The 20,427-nt window shown below is 34.9% G+C and overlaps 1 protein-coding gene across 1 annotated transcript in view; it reads left to right on the top strand.

Moving 5' to 3' along the window:
* The window catches only part of WASL (WASP like actin nucleation promoting factor), a 66,526-nt gene that overhangs the window by 31,269 nt on the left and 14,830 nt on the right, over positions 1-20,427 (top strand). Inside the window, exons 2-5 of the mRNA XM_005550646.5 lie at positions 8,530-8,664; positions 11,210-11,296; positions 11,560-11,656; positions 13,271-13,294. Coding sequence (XP_005550703.1) covers positions 8,530-8,664; positions 11,210-11,296; positions 11,560-11,656; positions 13,271-13,294 — 343 coding nt within the window. The remainder of the gene's footprint in view (positions 1-8,529; positions 8,665-11,209; positions 11,297-11,559; positions 11,657-13,270; positions 13,295-20,427) is intronic.

The following is a 20,427-nucleotide window of genomic DNA, read 5'->3' as shown; positions in this document are numbered from 1 at the left end:
GGATCATAGTATGTCACACCCAGCAGGAGCTGGGCAACACTCATGCAAATCTTTGGGTTAAAGATTGAGTCTGGATGCATTATGTGGTCCAAGAGGGACGGGGCATCACTGCTAGGAGCTGGGCAGATACAGAGATAGTGCATCCTTGATTTAAGTACCACGATCATCTTCAGGAATAGTTAAAGAGGAGCCCCTAGGCATGAGGCTACAGTTGATGCTGGTCCTGTGTCCCAAAGGAGAGTAATCCAAGCCTTGTAAGGGACTCTACCAAGTAAAATATCCTGAAACTTAAACTTAATTAGCTTTATCGTAAGTTCATCTCTTTTCCCCAGGACAAACAACTTAATGTCTGTTTGGAGATTTTCCCTTCATAAACACCTTTTTTTTCTCATGCATCAGCAGTCCTTTACTTTCTACAACCACTAACACAAGCTCTCCCTCCCTGCCGTTTTCCCTGCCCCAAAATTAAGGTGAAAAAACAAACCAAAAGGGAACGTTAGAGGAATACAACTATATTAAGGATATATCATTCTTGGAGGACCATTTAGCTGGCATAGGGCAAAAATATGACAAATTAGGAATTGGGATGAACCACTGATTATGTAGTATATGTTGAGTATAGAATTAGCAGCTGATTGGGAAATGCATCCAAAGCTGTATAATATGTGACCTCTGACAAATAGATTGAGCTCATCTGTAAAATGAGGGGATTAAATTATATGATTGATAAAATATATGGTGAAATGGTATTAAGTGCTATTTGGCTCTAGCGTTCAGGAACACCCACATCACACCAGCAACTGCAGTAACTACTTTTCACCCTCTCATCCCAAACTGTTCCCACAGAAGAGTAGTAGCAAAGTTAAAAAACAAAAATCTTTCTCTCCCCCTTCCTTCCTGCCTCCCTCTGTCTCTCTCCCTCTCTCTCTTTCCCTCTTTCTCTTTCCATCCTGCAGTCGCACTCTCCCTCCCTTCCTGTATTCTTTCTGTATTTTTTCCCCTTATTATCAGGACTTGGGACTCCACTAGTAATGCTAAACTTTGGGCCGGGCACAGTGGCTCATGCCTGTAATCCCAGCACTTTGGGAGGGTGAGGCAAGCAGATTGCCTGAGGTCAGGAGTTCAAGACCAGCCTGGCCAGCATGCTGAAACCCCATCTCTACAAAAGTACAAAAATTAGCTGGACATCATGCTGGGTTCCTGTAATCCCAGCTACTTGGGCGGCTGAGGTGGGAGAATCTCTTGAACCTGGGAGGCGGAGGTTATAGTGAGCCAAAATCGTGCTATTGCACTCCTCCACCCTGGGTGACAGCGTGAGCCTCCGTCTAAAAAAAAATTAAAATTAAAATTAAAAAAACCTTAATTGGTAAGCTGGGACTCCTAGGGTACCTCCTTTCCAACTTCATTCCCTGAAAATCCAGAACCAAATTTCTAGTTTTACCATAATCCAACTGAATTTGCAAGAAACAGAAGGAAAAGGAGACAGAAGAAAAGAGAGAGGAAAAACTCCTTTTAAGTAGATCCACTTAAGTTACAGAGTAGGGCAGAAGAGAATAAGCCACACCTATGAGCTACCCTTTAACACAGTGTCCTCACCCGTTTGCAAATATAACCCAGTCTATAATGAGATCGGCATTCCTCTCACCTTTATCTATATATGATTATCCTTCCAGTAGTAGAAAGTTAAGGAGAATACAGTAAGACTTGCCATTTTTAGTTTTAATATCTAATTTTGATTGTTTACTGGTAATGCTAGAGGTCTATGCCACATAATAATTTGCAATTTTCTGGATGTATGAATTTAAATCATAGGCAGTATATAAGATTGGTGTGTGATTGTGAATGACCTAGGCCTGCTGTCTAGCACACACCTTTCCATATGGCTTTTGTATATTAAGTTATTTTTTAAATGGTTCCAAACAGGAATGTGCACTGATAATGAAGGGAGGTCTAAAACTTTTATGATTTGTAACCAAAAATTTGTCCTAACTATACTGGTAGAAATGGAATGGAGGAAGATGTAGAGCCATTTCTTATAGGTCATATGTCTTTTAGTATATTAAAACAATCCCCTACATCTGTTATCTGTTGTTGCAAACAAACCACCTAATGACTTTGTGACTTAATAGCAGTATCAACATATTTCTCATTCTGTAGATTGAGTGATTGGTCTGCTGGTGACTAATGTCACCAGAATGTAGGGACTGGGCTCAGAAAGGACAGTTGAAATGAGCTAGGGCCTTGCACTCCATGTGGTCTTTCTGATTCCAGGTTTTAGGGCAGCTTTTCCAAAAGGGCAAGGCTATAGGGTACAAGTATTCCCGCTTCTCCTTCCATTTACCAGTGTCTTTTTGGTCAAAACAAGTCACATAGATAAATCCAGCATAAGTGGAGGAAGAGAATATATAAGAACTTGAATCAAGGGCCATTACAGGAATGATGTGCTACTATACCAAATCTCCAGTCAAAGTTTCCAAACCGTATGTGGCTGTTTATGTCTTTAAATCACAGAATTGAGCTGTGTTTTGTGTTACTTTAACATTAAATCTGTGTCTTCATTCCATGCCACTCTTCTCTTTCTTATTCCCTACTCCACACAGTTCACCAAACTATCCTATGGTAGGATGTTTTTTGATGAGTCTGATTAGAATGCCATTTCCTCCATACTTGCCCCCCACCAACCCTTTGTTCACTTAACTCACCCTTTTTCATTCTTCAGGTAAGATATCACCTCAGGGAAGCCTTCCTACACTAGTTAGATTTTAATTTTTCTTGCATATTAATTTTTCCTAGTAGCATTTTAATAGTTACTAATGCCAGTCTTCCCATTAACTAGATGTTTTATGAGGACCCTGTCTAATTCATTTTTGTATTTGCTCTCATTTTCATTCCTGTCCTTACCCCCAGTTATCCCAGTCCTTTGAACATAGTAGGTTCTTCATAAACATTTGGTGAACAAATATGTCTGGCTTAGAAATTTTTTTGAAAAGCTGCTAAGATCTAAAAGACTCTTTGTGTTTGGTCCCTGAGATAGCAGCTCTTTTTATCTGGCTCCATTTTTCTTCACTGTTGAGATTCTGTTGGTTACTTTTTGCTTTTGTGGTTTTCCTCCTTCATTCTTCCAGCTTTGCTTTTTTAAAAAATTATTTCTTGTGGAGTCTTTTGTCATTGCCATATTCTTTATAAATTCTGTACTGTTTTTGTTTGTTTTCTCTTTTCTTTTCTGGTTACTTCTCATTGTAGAAATTACCAGGTGATAAGATCCCTTCTCTCCAAAGTGAATTTTTATGTTTTCTTTTCCTGGATAGTTCTTACTGATACCACTCAGTTGTTGTTCCCTGCCAGATACAGTTTTTTTTTTTTTTTTTTTTTTTTTGTTTTTTTTTTTTAATTTATTATTTCAGTATTGGGTTTTTGAGGTGGGCATGTAACAGGTGTTGCTACTTTAATTATTTAGAGCATTGCTTCGTGAGATCACTACATAATAAACTATAAGAATTCAACTAAATTCTTTGCATTTCTTTACTTTTATACTACTTTTTATAATGTATAGATTAAAATTTTACAGTCATCTCCTAGTATCCGTGGGGGATTGGTTCTAGGACCACCTACGGATACCAAAGTTCACACATACTGAGGTCCTTCAGAACCCACCCATGTGAAAAGTCTGCCCTCCTGTTTTGTGTGTGTCTCATCCTGCTAATAACCATATTTTTCAATCGACATTTGGTTGTGGATGCAGAACCCTGTAATATGGAGTCCTGACTATTTAGTGAAAAAGACCTGCATGTAAGTGGACCCACACAGTTCAAACCTGTGTTGTTCAAGGGCCAATTGTATATTCAGAGTAATAATAGGTCATTTCATTTAAATATATCATCAGAACATCTAGGAATGTGTTTAAATCTTAGCTTTTATATAATGAGAAAACTTAGAATGGATTTTCCAATGTTAGTTTTCAGACATTTGAGGCCAAATACACATTAGGATACATGCATACATATAAAAGTTGGAGTATTTGACTGCTAATCTGGGCCAACATGATCATAGAAAATGCTTTATTTTGTTAAGTCATATGGTTTTCCCCCCACATTTAGTGTATTTTGAATATTTATTGAAAAAATATTTTTGGCCAGACCCAGTGGCTCACATCTGTAATCCCAACACTTTAGGAGGCCAAGGTAGGAGGATCACTTGAGGTGAGGAGTTCGAGACTAGCCTGCACAACATAGTTAGACCGCATCTCTACAAAAAAATTAGAAAATTGGCCAGTCATGGTGGTGTGTGCTGGTAGTCCCAGCTACTCAGAAGGCTGGGTGAGGTAGGAGGATCACTTGAACCTAGGGGCTTGATGCTGTGGTGAGCAATTTCACTCACCAGTGCACTCCTGCATGGGTAACACAGCAAGACCTTGTCTCAAAAAGAAAAAGAAAATATTTTTAAATATTTTCTTTAACAACATTGTATATTTATTAGATTATTAAAATAATTGTAGACAGTTATTCAGTGTTAAGTCATCTTAGTGTTTGTTGTAGGCAGTTGATGGCTAAACTCAAGGATCCCTGTGACTCGTAGTATTTTCTAGTCTTTTCCTTGTCTAGCTGATTCTGTAGTCAAAGAAATACCTATTTTCCTGATCTAAAATTCTTATTCTGACCTGTTACATAATGTGGTTGTTCTGAAAATGTGAAAGGAATTTAAACAGTAGAAATGCTGAATGTTTGTGGTTTAAGTCTTACTCGGATAGAACTTTCAAGAAAGTTGGTATACATATAGAGGGAATAGGAGAAAGTGGGAGTTTTCTTAGTTTTGGGCCATTGCAGCAGTGGCTAACATATATAGAGGTAGTAATGGCTCTGGGGAGAGGATCACCTTCTCAGGATTGCTGTGGTTGTGAAAGAGAGCTAAGAGTCATACATTTTAATGAATCATTTGTGCTTGTTAAAGTTAGAAATAATTTCATACTTTCAGATACAGTACAAAGAGCTTCTATATATCCTTCATCCAGATTTGCCAAATGTTTATTACATTTACCATGTTTTTTTTCTATGTGTGTATACATGCATGTTATTTTTTTTCTGAATAACGTGAGAATAAGTTGCAGACATAATGCCTCTTTATAATATTTCAGGCTTACATATCCTAAAATCAGAGTCATTTTCTTATTACTGTAGTATTATTATCAAAATCAGAACATGTAGTTTTTAACAAATACTTGTTCACTTGGGGACAAAGTATAGGTGGAGTAGAAGTATAAGCTTGCAGAACTAATTTAAGTGCTTATGGGAATTGCAGTCTTTTTAGTGGTTAAGAAATCAATACAGAAAATTATTCTGATTTAGAATAAGACCAGTGGAATAACAGTAACACAAGGTACACAAACAAGTACTTCAGAAATGTGCCCCCCCCAAAAAAGTCATTTCAACCTAAGGAATCAGAGAAATACTTCAAGTAGACTGTTGCAGAGTCAACCTCAAAAGAGGTGGAAGTGCCAGGCAGAAGGACAGTGGGAGGGAATTCACTTCCTAGAATACATCCCCCATATTCTTCCTGCCCTTGATCATCAAAGTTCTAAGAATGAATATGTTATTACAGTTACTCAGTACTGAAATATCAGGAATACACAAGAGACGACAGGTTCTGTTTCTACCAAAGTTGATACAGTACTTTTTTTCCTTTTAATTAGCAGATTTTAACCTTAACATTATTAGGGTAATAAGAAATAGATTTTCCTTCCTAAGCACTTGTTCTTAGGTTGTTTTTCATTAATATCTTCTTAATTACAAAAGACAAGAAGGAATGGAATTGATTCATTGTAATTACCTAAAGGAATGGAAGGAATGTCTTTAAAAACTTAATTAAGTCACTGTCAATCTAGAGTGTGGGGATTATTATTTTTATATTGTCTAGCATTAATATACTGTGTTAAATGTATGCTAGTTATTCTCATATTCACTGTAATTATTCTGAATTAGAAAAGGCTTTACAAGGTACTGTGGTGTATCATTTTCAGACTGAAGGTAAGAATTAATGAAATAGACACTTAGACTGATAATAAGAGTGTAGCAAATATTTGAAAATCCAGTTACTGAAAATTGCTTTCGAATAGTTGGTTTTTTTTTTAGTTTTAATGTTTATAATGCAATATCCTGTCTGTGAAAAATTATAGCATTGTTAGTCTTTATTTTTTAAGCAGGTGTTTTAAGAATTAAATTTATCTAAAAGTTTATATGTTTTTTAGTTTGGGTTTTTTTGTTTTGTTCTTTAAAGTTCACATATATAGCCGCGTGGTGTTTTACAACATGAATATTTATAACATCATGAATATTTAGTCCTTTGGCTAGCAAGGGGATTTTCGTAATGGAATTTCAGACCCTATTGAATAACTTGGTTTTTTTTTTCTTTTTTTTTTTTTTTTTGGTGAGCTGTTACTTCTTGATTTCTGGTAAAAAGTAGGGAGATTTTTAGATCTTCATTTTGGTACATCTAATTTCCTAATTGCTTTCCTTTTTAGAAATGAATGTCTTTTGATAGTACCATACTAAAAAAGACTTTATATGAATTCTCCTTAGAACTAACAAATTTGCTTGTTTGATTTTTGAATTATTCAGCCTGGTATTTGATACCTTTAGATAGTGTATGCAAGACCCATTTTTCTGAAGTTTTCAGTGCTGGCAGCAGGATGCCTATGACGCTGTCATCCTGAGATTGTACACTTGCAAACACAAGTGTGTTTTGAGCAGGCCAAAAAATGTCCCACATTCTTCAGTCTTCTCTTTGAAACCCAGTGTCCCAGTATACACATTTTTTGTTTTTAAGTTATCGTAATTTTTAATGACTCTTGTAGAAATTTTTCTGTTCCTTTGTGTCCTGCTCAGTATTGTGTGTGAAGTTCAAGGTTGAGTTTGGTCTGTAATGTTAAAAACATAACATTGAGGGGAAGGGGGAGGGATTGCATTGGGAGTTATACCTGATGTAAATGACGAGTTGATGGGTGCTGACGAGTTGATGGGTGCAGCACACCATCATGGCACAAATATACATATGTAACAAACCTGCACGTTATGCACATGTACCCTAGAACTTAAAGTATAATTATAATAATAATAATAATAATAAACATAACATTGAACATTGTTATATGAGCAAGTCTTTATGGACTTTTGATCCTCACAGTATACTGATCTTACATTTCTGACTTTAGTATCCAGTTATAAAAGGTTTGTGCATACAATTGTTCTTTAGAATTCCTCTTACCAAAAGAGGGCGGCACCCCTCAGGCATAGTTAAGTAAACCTTAAACAGCGTATCTCCAAATCTTAATGTAGTCTATTTTTTATTACAGAGCCCAATTCCATTGAACTAAGATACCATAATTACTTAATCAGCTCCTATTTTAGGTTATTTCAGTTCTTCCTCTTTAAAAAGAATACATATTTATGTGAAATACTTTATTTTTATATTTACATTAAAATGCAAAGTATATTCTAAATGATTTTCTTAATTTTTAGTTTAGAAGTGAAATTACTGGATCAGAAAACATAATTACAGCTTTCAGAGGATTTGTAAGTGCTTTATCAGTATATATATGTATCACTTTCATAGTAACTGAAGGTTGAATAGTTACATTCTAGTTATAAAACTTAACTTAGGATAAAATTAGTTTATACCTTTTCATGATACAGTCTTGAGACGGAAGGTGGCAACATGGTGTACTGGGAAATCCTAATGCCCTAAAGTGTCCATTGCATGTAACCAGTTGGCTTCCCTTTTATACATCTGAAAGGGTTCTATTTAGGGACTATCCTTGGTAAAATTGAGACAGTAGTCTTTCAGATCTTTTTCGTATCCTCAGTATAGCATTAAAACTATGTGGCCCCTTCTGCAAATCACTTAAAATCTTAAACTCACTTTAGAAAGAAGATATTATAATCTGCCTTCCAGGGTGGTAATACTGCTTTCACGTTTGACTCAGTCCTTATCTAGATAAGTGCTTAACTGCTTTATAGAAGTTAGCCGTTACTACTACTTCATTGCCTAAATGTTCACTTTATTGGGAAACTGTATAATAGGGGGAATAAGAATGCTAGGTTTGAAGTCGCAAATTGCCTGGATTTGGAATTTCAGCTCTGCCATTTAGCTGTGTGGTATTGGGCAAATTACCCTCTTTAGTGTCGGGTTTCTGAAGTATAAAATGAGGTTATCATAGTAATAAAAATTAAATGAGGCTATATTTAAAAGTGATTAACACATTTTCTAACACATTTTAAGCATCAGTAAATGTTTTCAGTAATTGTTATGTGAGTGTTATATTAGTTCTTTATTGCTACATAAGAAATCACTTCAAAAACTAGTGGCTTAAAATAACAATACATGTTTATTATCTCCTTGTTTCTGTGAATCAGGAATTTAGGAGCTGCTTAGCTGGGTGGCTGCAGTCAAGCTGTCAGCAGGGGCTGTGATCATCTACATACTATTTTATCTACATACTATTTTGAACCTAATGGTTATAAATTTTATATTTTGCAGACTATGTCTTCAGCAGTGGTGCAGTTATATGCAGCAGATCGGAACTGTATGTGGTCAAAGAAGTGCAGTGGTGTTGCTTGTCTTGTTAAGGACAATCCACAGAGATCTTATTTTTTAAGAATATTTGACATTAAGGTGAGCTTTGATTTGCTTTCACTTTAAACTAGGTGATTAGGTTTTCTTTTTTTTTTTTTTTTTTTTTTTGAGATGGAGTCTCGCTTTGTCGCTCAGGCTGGAGTGCAGTGGCACCATCTCGGCTCACTGCAAGCTCCGCCTCCTGGGTTCACACCATTCTCCTGCCTCAGCCTCCGAGTAGCTGGGACTACAGGCACACACCACCACACCTGGCTAATTTTTTGTATTTTTAGTAGAGACGGGGTTTCACCATGTTAGCCAGGATGGTCTCGATCTCCTGACCTTGTGATCCGCCCGTCTCGGCCTCCCAAAGTGCTGAGATTACAGGCGTGAGGCACCGCGCCCGGCTAGGTTTTCTATATCAATTACAATTCAGTTTAGATTTGATTATCCTACATGTGATATTTAAATTTGTACATAAACTGATACTAGAAGAGCGAAGCTTGGTTTTTAGATATTGACATATGGAAATCATGACCAAATGGGAACATGTCTGAAGCCAGAATGTGAATAGTTTCCTATTTTATCTTTCTACTGCTACCATGCATTAAGCCTTTTTTTTTTTTTTTTAATTATGCCTATTGGTTCTTGGGCTTTCTCTACACTCTGTATTTTTTTAATGATACTCTTTTATTCTATCTTGTTCATTATAGATTAGCATACATAGTCTATTCAGGGAACAACAAAATAATATTTTAGCTCAGTATGTACTATTATTTAGCCCAGGTTTAAAACATTTCAATATCTATAAAAATCTGTTTGCTACTCATTTTTCCTTATGTTGTTTCTCATGATAGACTATATTCAGATTTTCATAGCTTTATGTCCCTCACTCCCAATCATAAATCACATTGCTATAGATTGGATACCCTTTGTTAGATATTCATTTCTTACAGTTGTCATAAAAACATCATTTTGCTAAGATGAAGTCTCCATTATTTTTAAAAAACCTTTCTGTAAGTAAGCCTCTATGGTTAATATTTATATGTGACAATAAGTGCAATGAGATTTTAATTACAAAATACTAAAACTACCTCTAAACTACTGGGCACTAATATGACCTGATAGATAACAGTCAAGAGATTTTTACACCCCTGGTCTCAGCTTTATTTGTAAAATCAGATAACCATCTTGGTCTGTTTTGAAGTATTTCACTGAGTTTAAATGAGATCTTAGTTATGGTATTTGGTAAATTGGTGCATCTTTTGTTGTTGTTGTTTTGAGACAGGGTCTTGCTCTTGCTCTGTCACCAGCCTGGAGTGCACAGCTTACTGCAACCTTGATCTCCTTGGCTCAAGCAATCTTCCCACCTCAGCCTCCTGAGTAGCTGTGACTACAGGCACATGCCACCACACCTGGCTAATTTTTGTATTTTTTTGTAGAGATGGGTTCTGCTGTTTTGCCCCAGGCTGGTTTCAAACTCCTGGACTCAAGTGATCCTCCTGCCTCAGGCTCCCAAAGTGCTGGGATTACAGGCCTGAGCCACCAGTCCCAGGCTAAATTAGTGCTTCTTAAAGTCTGCTTCCAAGACAGCTGAGAGATATGACATGCTTCTGTCACTAGCAGTGGCTTACTATGGCAGTGATTCTGGAGGGTGGGGAACACATACATAATTTGAAAGAAACCCCCAAGTGCTTTGACATATTTCTCATAACTGTTGAGAAGCACTGTTTAGAAATGGCTTATGCATACTACACTAAGAAGAAAGGAATTCCATTGCAGTGGTTATCATGGGTGAACAGTGTATTGTACATATTTTTAAATTGTGGTCTGGGTAGAACCTTGCATTTCTGAATAGGGCAATGACTATGTTTCTCTAACCACTTATTTCCAATTGCTGAACGTTCATGATTCTTCACCTTTGGTATTAAGGTTAAACCTATTTTTTATACTATGACAATAGATATGGCAGTCATCATGGTACTCTTATCCATAGTTTAACCTTGATACATTTTAATTATCAGTCTCTTTCTGCATCATGATTAATACTACTTATACCAGTATGTAATTAGAAAGGTACTCTGCAAAAGTTAAGAATTTGAAGATGGTTAATGAGCAGTACAAGGAAGGTATATTTGACCCTCCCACATCTATAAAATAGAGGAAAAGATCATAAAGTATTCCTGCAGTGTTTGATAGTACATTGTCTAAATATTGCTGGTAGAACTGTGCTTTGATAATCAGTTCATGTACAAAAGTGTCCTATTCCTTCTATGTAACATTGATGACCTAGTAATTATTCTGGTTATGTATTTGACCAAGTAACTGAATTTGGAAATGGTTGGCTAGGGAGATTATATCTTAGCTGAATTAAACTGACTTGATATGTAGGTTTTATGAAAGACACGTTATCCAGTGTTTACAGTTTTAAGAAATTACTGATTAGATTATGTGACACTATTTATATATTATAAATATGTTGCATGTGTGCATGTAAAAGTTATTTTTAATATAAACAGTTATCTTAATATGAGTCATCTGCTTTGTTTTATTCCTAGAGATTATGTTTTGGTAGTTCTTATTTTAATTTTTGACTTTTTTCTAGGATGGGAAACTATTGTGGGAACAAGAGCTATACAATAACTTTGTATATAATAGTCCTAGAGGATATTTTCATACCTTTGCTGGAGATGTAAGTCATATTTTTCTTTATTACCATCTTTTTTCATTGCTTGCCTTTTCTAATCCAAATTATTTATAGAGCCTTATTGAAAGATCAAATTCAATTTACTGTTTTTTTTTTTTTTGCTGAAGGTGAAATAATGTCTTATCTGCTAGTAAAATTAACCTTTCATTCTTTAGAAATATACTTCTTTTGCTCATTGTTTTTATGATATAAAGCTGTTATATAAAGCATGATTCTGTTGTTTCTGCTTTATGATGAAAATATTTCAGACTTGTCAAGTTGCTCTTAATTTTGCCAATGAAGAAGAAGCAAAAAAATTCCGAAAAGCAGTTACAGACCTGTTGGGCCGCCGACAAAGGAAATCTGGTAACCCTTTTTTTAATTACTTAAATTGGACCAGCAAACTAATGCTCATGGGACAAGTGTGGGCCACTTCCTGTTTTTGTAAATAAAAGTTTACTGAAACTTAGCTATATTCATTGGTTTACATGTTGTGTTTGGCTACTTTTTTGCCACAACACAGTTCAATAGTGATGACAGTGATTATGTGGTCCTCAAAGCCTAAACTATTTATTACCTAAAATATTTACTATTTACAAAAAAATTTGGTGGTCTTTACCTTAAAATAATATTTTTCTTGAGAACTGTTTTTTTTAGATTTACTGAAGGACCCATTCCAATAACATTTTTTGTTGATAAAATGTCATATGTATTGTCTTTTAATTTTGCATTTGTGTTAGCATTGTTTGTTAAGTTTTAAAAGTATTTTATACTTTGTAAACAAAGACTTTAGGTAAACTTAGAAGCAAATAAGCAGAGTTGCTAACAAGATCTATAAACATTGCCTTGTCTCTCTATTTTGTTCCTAATACTATATACTATAAAACCCATAAGGAACCTGTTTATTGTGTAACACATATAAAACAATTACAGAACAATGCAGGATAGTATAAAGCTTTAAATTAATTGGTATAGAACTATTGTTCGACAACAGTGTACCAGGCCTTTCTCTTGTAAAGTGGAGAAGGGTGACTAGGAAAGGGGAACCTTTCCAAAATCATCTTAAGCAGATCAGTTTCAGGAGAATGAACATGTGCTTTCATCCAGTCCTATGGTTCTAAAAACTGTATGCTGATGACTCTCAAAGTTTTGTCTTCAGTACTGACACATCTTCCCTGAGCTTCAGACTCTGTCTACTCAAGTTAAGTGACACAATAGCCTTTAGACTTAACACGTCTGAGCAGAATATTTGATCCATGTCCTGTATCCCGAACCCTAGCCCCACTCAGACCTGTTCCTGTTCTTCTACTAATCTTCCTTGTTTCAGCAAAAGGCATTTGTTCCATCTTATCCCTCAGGCTCACCATGGTCCCTCATAAATCCTATCAGAGTCCTATCAGATTGGCTCTGCCTTCAAAAACTTGTCCTGTCTGACTATTTCTTACCATTTCTGCTGCTACCATTCTAATCCAGGCAGCCATGATCTGTCGGTTGGACTGCTACACTAGCTCTCTGACTAGTCTCCCTGCTGCTACTCAATCCTTTTTACTATCACTTTTCTATACAGTAGCCAGAGTAAACTTGTAGATTAGGTTATATCACTTTCTCTATTTAAAATTCTGTAAGAGCTTCCTATCATATACACATATAATCTATAGTCCTTAACCATGGCCTACGGAATCCTACATGATCTAGTCCTGTTCTTTCCTTCTGACTTGTTTCCTTTCACTGTGCCTTTTGCTCACTACAGTTCAGCCTTCATGATGTTCTTTCATGTTGCACCCTCCTTGGAGCCTTTGAATATATTGTTCCCTTCCTTATTTTATTTAGATCTCTGCTTAAATGTCGGGTCTTCTGAAAAATCTTCCTTAGTCACACATACATCAATTTAGGAATAAGACAGTTTAGTGAATTAATTTTTTTATGTTGATGTTGTCTTACATATATTTAATAATATTCTTCTAATTTATTTTCTAACAGAGAAAAGACGAGATCCCCCAAATGGTAAGCTTTTTGACAATTATTAATCGTTTAAGATTTTAGATGACAGTTTAATCCTTGTGGAAACGTGTACCATACATTAGTAATATTTAGTATCTATTGCATCTTAATCCTTGTGAAAACATGTACCATACATTAATAAGTAATATTTAGTATCTATGATCAAATTATACGGTTTATTGTGTTCTTTTTCATTAATGACTGACAGATGAGACTTAGGAAACAATATTCTTCGATATTTTTCTGACATGAAGAAAGAATACATAGTGTGGAGATCACTAATACTTATATCTTAATTCTGGATTCACAGTTGACTGAGTATACAATCTAGCCTTAACATTTTTCCTAGAGGCAGTAAATTTTGTCTAGCATATTTGTTAATTTCCTACTTTAACATTTATCTTTCATTCTTATTTCAAAGTATTATTTCACACTGGTTATGTGTTACATGAAGCCCCTTTCAGAATGAACACCTACTGTTATGGTGTATTTAGAACTAATTTAGCTTCATATAATGCTCTTTAATTTGATAATGACAACTTGAAGTATTATGAATTCATTTTTTAAAAAATATTAAATACCAGAGAGTAAAAGCAGTAAAAGATAAAGTCCAGGAGTAGAAATTCTTACCCTAGACTTCATAAAGTCCCTGAAATATGTGCTAAATATGTTCTTTTCTCTGGAGAGAGAGGATCCATGGCTTTCATCTGTTTAAATGAGGTCCCTGACTCTGTGAAGGTAAAGAACCATTCTCCAGGACCCTTTATTATGATAGAGAAAATGGCTGCTGCTTTTTAAAATCACATCTCAAATCCTTTTATCAGAACCTAGAATGATTATTCAAGGAAAACTTACATAATCCAAAGTTCTTAATATCTGACAGCTATTGGTGATTGTTGGGGTTTGTTTCTTTTAAACAGGTATGTTGCTTTTTGATTTTGTCCTTACATTTCTTTTCCTGATACAGAAACATGAACCAAATTTTGCTGTACTAAATTCTGGGTTATTTACCTTATTAATTTTTTAAATGCCTGACTACCTTCAGTAGTGCTTAACAGGTAACAAATATTGTATAGTTTCGCTTTCTCTTTTGAATAGAAACATTAATACTTTTTAGGGCTGTTACAGGGATTGAAGTAATCAAAGCTTAGCATAGTGCTTAATAAATACTCGTTATTCTGATGAAGATGATGACAACTATAATAATAGCAACTAGTATTTAATGATCTTTTACTATCTGCCAGGCACTGTTCAGCAACCTTCTGAAGTAGCTCCTGTTATCTCTTTTATAGATAAGGAAACTGAGGCACAGATAGGTAACTTGCTCAAGGTCTCATAACTAGTAAGTAGTGAAGCAAGATTCAACATCAGATGATTTGACTCTAGAGCCTGGCCCCTTAACCACTATGTTATGTCCAAATGATTTTGAAGGCAAAACTGAGACACAGGGTAAATATCATGTCTCAGAATATATAAGCTAGTACTTGGCAGAGGCAAAAGAAACAGAAGCAGCTGAGTTACAAGTTGCTCATCTGTGAACTTTCAATGTAGTATTGGAAATTTTCCTTGATATAAGTCTAGTATTTCAACCTTTCTGAATTTGTTACATTATTTTGAGTTTGGAGAGTATATACAGTATTGAGTACCAATGGAGAAGACTTTCTAGTGGTGCCATGGAAACACTTTGGGTAAAGTAACCCCAGATTTTAAAGTGTAGATGCTGTAGAAACAATATAATTAAAGTTGTAAATACATATATCCATGTTGGATCAGTTCCAGGATCCCCCCATGGATAGGAAACTTCATTGGTACTCAAGTCTGTGATACAAAATGACATAGTATTTGCATATAACCACAGATTCTCCTATATGCTTTAAATCCTCCTTAGAGTACTCATAAAACCTAATACAATGTAAATGCTAGGTACATTTGATCTTAGCCAAAAGGCTGAGAAGCAGTGCTGGGTAAATAGTTGTTATACTGTATTGTCTAGGAAATAATAGCAAGAATAGTCTGTACATGCTCGGAACAGATGGACCCATCCATTTTTATTTTTAATCCACAGTTGGTCGAATCCATGGATGTGGAATGCATGGACATGGAACTGTGAATATGGAGGGGTGAATATTTATAAAATGAATTTCTGAAGAGGCACCTAGTTTCCATGAATAGATAGAATTTGAAAACTCTTTATGTAACAGTGGTGTTTCATAATTTTATTATCCCTACTAAGAGACCCACTTAGAATTAAATGTAGTTTCTTTCTCTGAGTTGGCTGTTGGTTTTTAATCTTTAGTTTTAATCATTTGGCTCAGTGGTTTCAGACTTCTTTTATCAAATAAGTGGATGGGGTTTTTTTTTAATAGTGTTGTTAAAGGGCAAAATTATACAGCATGTGTTGCCCATACTTGTATACTTATAAAATATACATATAATATGGAATTAATATATTAATACACAATAAAAAATGAAATAAATAATTATCAATACAAGTTGTAATATTTTAAAACTGCTTTGCTTTCAACTACCTTGCTTTCACCTCTTAAGTGGAGACGAGGCAGCATTATTACTTGACTGTATTTGGTGCACTACCACTAGGTGGCAGTGGGCCCCTGTACCATGTCCTCCAGTAGCCATGCAGGTGCTTTGTCTCAGATCCTTACTTAGATTAGATTATCAGTTTACCACACCTTTTCAAATTTTAATTATTAAAAAGATACTTTCTGTGGAATTTACATACATTCCTAAAATGCAATTCAGTATCTTCCTCACTCCTAATTTTTTTATTGGTCAATTTCACATTTAGCGTATATGCTTTCCAATGATTTGTTCCCAGCTTCGTGACTGCTTGACATCAGAGGCCTCTAGGCCACCTGTTTTTCTACTGTTTTATACCTTGATGAGGTTCTTTGCTTTTTATGTAATTAATGGGAAACTTGAGTTCTTTTAGATTTAAAATTAGACATGTCTGTTCACAAGAACATTTAAAAACATTTTCCTGCAACAGTTGTCCTTAATCAGGAGATAATTTGTCGTTTGTTTTTTGAAAAAAGAAGGAAAACAGCCCCCCTTCATTATATGTTTACATAGTAGTTCTTAGGATGAGTGTAATTTCATAAATGGAATAAACTTTACTAGAAATGACTTGAGTACATATTTCTGTTACTAAATCTTTCATATACTTTACATTATTTTAAAAATGACTCTATACCTTAAACAGGTATTCACTTTTTTTAGTGTGTCACTTGAAACAGGTATTTAATTTGGCTTTAGAATACCATTTTAAACTTATTTCCTAACATCTTCAAACCCTAAAGTAGTAAATAACCATTGTCAACAGAAATAACCAAGTACCTAACCTCTTGAATGTGTAGAATTCCATTTTTTTCTAAATTCTGTGAGTTGTTAGTACATATTTATTGAATAATGAATTGTTGGACTATAGACCAAGAAAACTGATAAATTGGTAAACAAAGAATGTATTATGGCATTTGTAAAATTAGCAATGTCATCCACCTTGTAGTTTGACTTTTGTGTAAGAGGTAGAATAGTTGGCCAGGCACGATGGCTCACACATGTAATCCCAACACTTGGGGAGGCCGAGGCAGGTGGATCACAAGGTCAGGAGATCAAGACCATCCTAGCTAATACAATGAAACCCCATCTCTACTAAAAATACAAAACATTAGCCAGGCTTGGTGGCATGCACCTGTAGTCCCAGCTATCCGGAAAGCTGAGGCAGGAGAATCGCTTGAACCCAGGAGGTGGAGGTTGCAGTGAGCCGAGATGGCGCCATTGCACTCCAGCCTGGGTGAGAGAGCGAGACTCCATCTCAAAAATAAAAGAGGTAAAATAGTTAATTGGAAGGGTAGTGGACTAGGAACCAAGATACCAGAGTACATGTTTGCTTCTGTCACTAATCGTGTGACTTTATAAAGATCCCCTGACTCTTACTGTCCTTCATTTTCATTAATAAAATGAAAGGTGATTTTGAAAAGAAACTCTTAATTTCCCATCTAATACTAAGTTTCTATATATCTCCATTATATGGATTTTTCTTTATAGGCTTACTTAAAATAATGTTTTAACTACTACTAACGAAATTCATTTATAGTGACTTAAAGAGATAATGTTGATGCATAATAATATATCCATACCTGATTTTTGGGTAGAGGAAGAGGGAAAACACACAGTCTGATTACAGTATGAGTTAAACATTGTTATTCGTTTCCCATATCACTTATATTTTGTTCCTATCTTCATTCTTGAATCTTCTTCAGAGACAGCTGAATTACTTTCTCTAGTGAGTTATAAATCAAGGTTATAAGAAACTGATTTTCCAAAAATGTACTAGCTTGGATAATTTAAATCATTAAACTTAACTTTATCCAACTCTGTTTCCATTGCTAATCATCTATAGTATAATAGATGGCTTTTACATAAGCTAAAGTGGCAGAAAATATTTTTGTTGTTTTCTGTTTTTATATTTTACTGGTGAGTCTGATTGTAGTTGCTGTTTGAATACTTAGTTCAGGAAAAGTCATATGAATAAAGAGAGTGCCTAAATCTTTTTTTTTTTTTTTTTTTCTTTTTTGAGACAGAGTCTTGCTCTGTCACCCAGGCTGGAGTCAGTGGCGCAATCTCAGCCTCCCAGGTTCAAGTGATTCTCCTGCCTCAGCCTCCTGAATAGATGGGATTATAGGCGCGTACCATCACGCCCAGCTAATTTTTGTATTTTATTAGAGACGGGGTTTCACCGTATTGGCCAGGCTGGTCTGGAACTCCTGACCTCGTGATCCGCCTGCCTTGGCCTCCCAAAGTGTTGATTATAGGCGTGAGCCACTGTGCCTGGCCAGGGAGTACCTAATTCTGATACTCCTAATTTTGTCTTAATTCTTAAATTTTATTAAGATATAAAGATAAGAAGCTAAAAGTAATTTGTAGCATCCTTATTGTGGATGGTGTTGCTGATACTGACTGGTAAAGATAAGCGAGAGGGCAGAAAGGGAAGAATGAGAAGTGAAAGCAGACCACCAGGTAAGTCTGTGAAGGTCTGAGTGTAATCCCAATTCAACCCTCTAGCCCCCACATTCTGGGTATTCTCAGTAAGTCCTTATTTTGTACAACTGTGTAAATGCCAAAATCTGATGCCTGAGCAAATTTGAAAATTCATATCCTATATTCCTAATAAGCCTTTCAGGTCATTCTGTACTGCTTAACTCACCTTTACTTACTGATCTAGTTATTTTTCAGATTATTCCTGGGCACTGAAAAAGCTTTTAATGGTTTTATGCATATTATTCACTAGCTCTCATTTTTTCCAAAAATTATTCCTTATCAATATCAGCAACTTCCTATGGAATTTTTGAATAAAATTGTAACTAAAACTTTAGGATTATTAACATACTATATATAAATAGGATTTGAATATTAAGGGAAAATAGTTGAATTTTGGTGATATTAAAAATATACCTTTCTAGACTATTTACTTTTTTGATAAGGTGACATGGCTTTCATAAATTTGTTTTAGCTTTGTTTTATCTTTAATAGTAGAGTTGGGAGAAAATAGGGTATATACAATTTACCCATGTAAATAAACTTCTTTTTTTTTTTTCCCCAGATAATTTTAGTAAGTAGGATACATTGGTGGTTTGGGGCATAATTAAAGAATTACAGTCAAATTGGATTTTAAGAATCACCTAATATAAATTATCCTTGAGATTTCTATTTGCCATTTATTGATTATGTTGGGGATCCTCAAGACTATCCTCAGAGGTGGCGATTCACCAGAAGGATTTACAGGACTCAATATATAAATATACTCATGGCAAACATTTATTACAGTGAAAACACATAAAAAACAAAATCCGCAAAGGAAAAGATACGTGGGATGAAGTTCATAAAAAAACCACACACTAGTTTCCAAGAGTTCTCCCAGTGGAGTCATAAAGGTTGCACCTAATTCCTCCAATAATGAATTGTGACAACATGTGAAATGTTGTCTAAAGGAAAAGCTTGAGACTTGGTGCTCAGGGTTTTTGTTGGGGGCTGGTTACATAGGTCTCCCCTGCCTTGCACTTACCAAGATTCCAGACTCCCAGAAGGAAAGTAGATGTTCAACATAAACTGCAATGTTAGCACAAACAATTTAGACACAAAAAGCCCACCTTATCAGGGAATAGTGGAAACCCTCTTGAAATCCAACTTCCCAAATGGTCAACTGAGGGCCAACCTTGCAAGTGGTCCTTTCTAAGAAGAGCAGTCTCAAGTGTGCTGTGTTAAATTATTTTCTACACAACGATGATAGTATTTCATATGTTTTGGAAGTGGTCGTTAATGTAGTCACCTCAGAGGAACTTGGCCTCATAGGAGGATTTGTCAGAGAAACATATAAAAATAGGATCTCTAAGGAACATGCGTTGCCCTTTAGTTGAATTTTTAAGAAATTTTTCAGTTGAATGCTTCACATTCAAACTTTCATACTTTTGAGATCAAGAATTTTATTTTGAATTGTAAGACAAGTTTTGTGCTACATTTAGTACCACTTCTGAAGATACTGTTAATAATATGGAAAGATGCCTTTGATATTTTTACTGTTGATTCTTGCACAAGATGAGTGCTTTAAGAATTTTTGCATTTTAAGTTTTTGAATTCTATACTTCTGATAGTGAAGGTGTATGCGTACTGGTGGGGAAAAGATCATTTGACTTAGGTATGTCAGTTTTGGAACAAATGGTAGTAATAATTTTAAGTATCCTTTTTCCTCTTGACTAACAGAGTTGAAACAAAGAGTTAAGCCTATATTTCTTTGTTAAATTTAAAACAAAATAGACACTTACTTTACTTTCTTTATCCTTGTTATAAGATACGTTTCACTTTACCATTGAGCAATGTGTTGGGTATGAGGCTATCATAATCAAAATTTAAGAGATTAGACTAATTATATTTAAATTCTAGCTGGAAGTTCATATTCTTTATGAAATTTAATGTTATAAAAATGTAAGTTTGCTTTGAAATAGTGCATCTACACTAATGTCTTTAAGAACTTACAGATTTTAGAAATTTAGACAGCACTTTATGGAAAAATATAGAAGTTTAAAATATAAATAATTTATAATGAAGTGATCCTATTTCAG

This window comes from Macaca fascicularis, chromosome 3 (genome assembly GCF_037993035.2).
Source record: "Macaca fascicularis isolate 582-1 chromosome 3, T2T-MFA8v1.1".
Lineage (NCBI taxonomy): Eukaryota > Metazoa > Chordata > Mammalia > Primates > Cercopithecidae > Macaca > Macaca fascicularis.
This window is presented reverse-complemented; position numbering and strand designations above follow the sequence as displayed.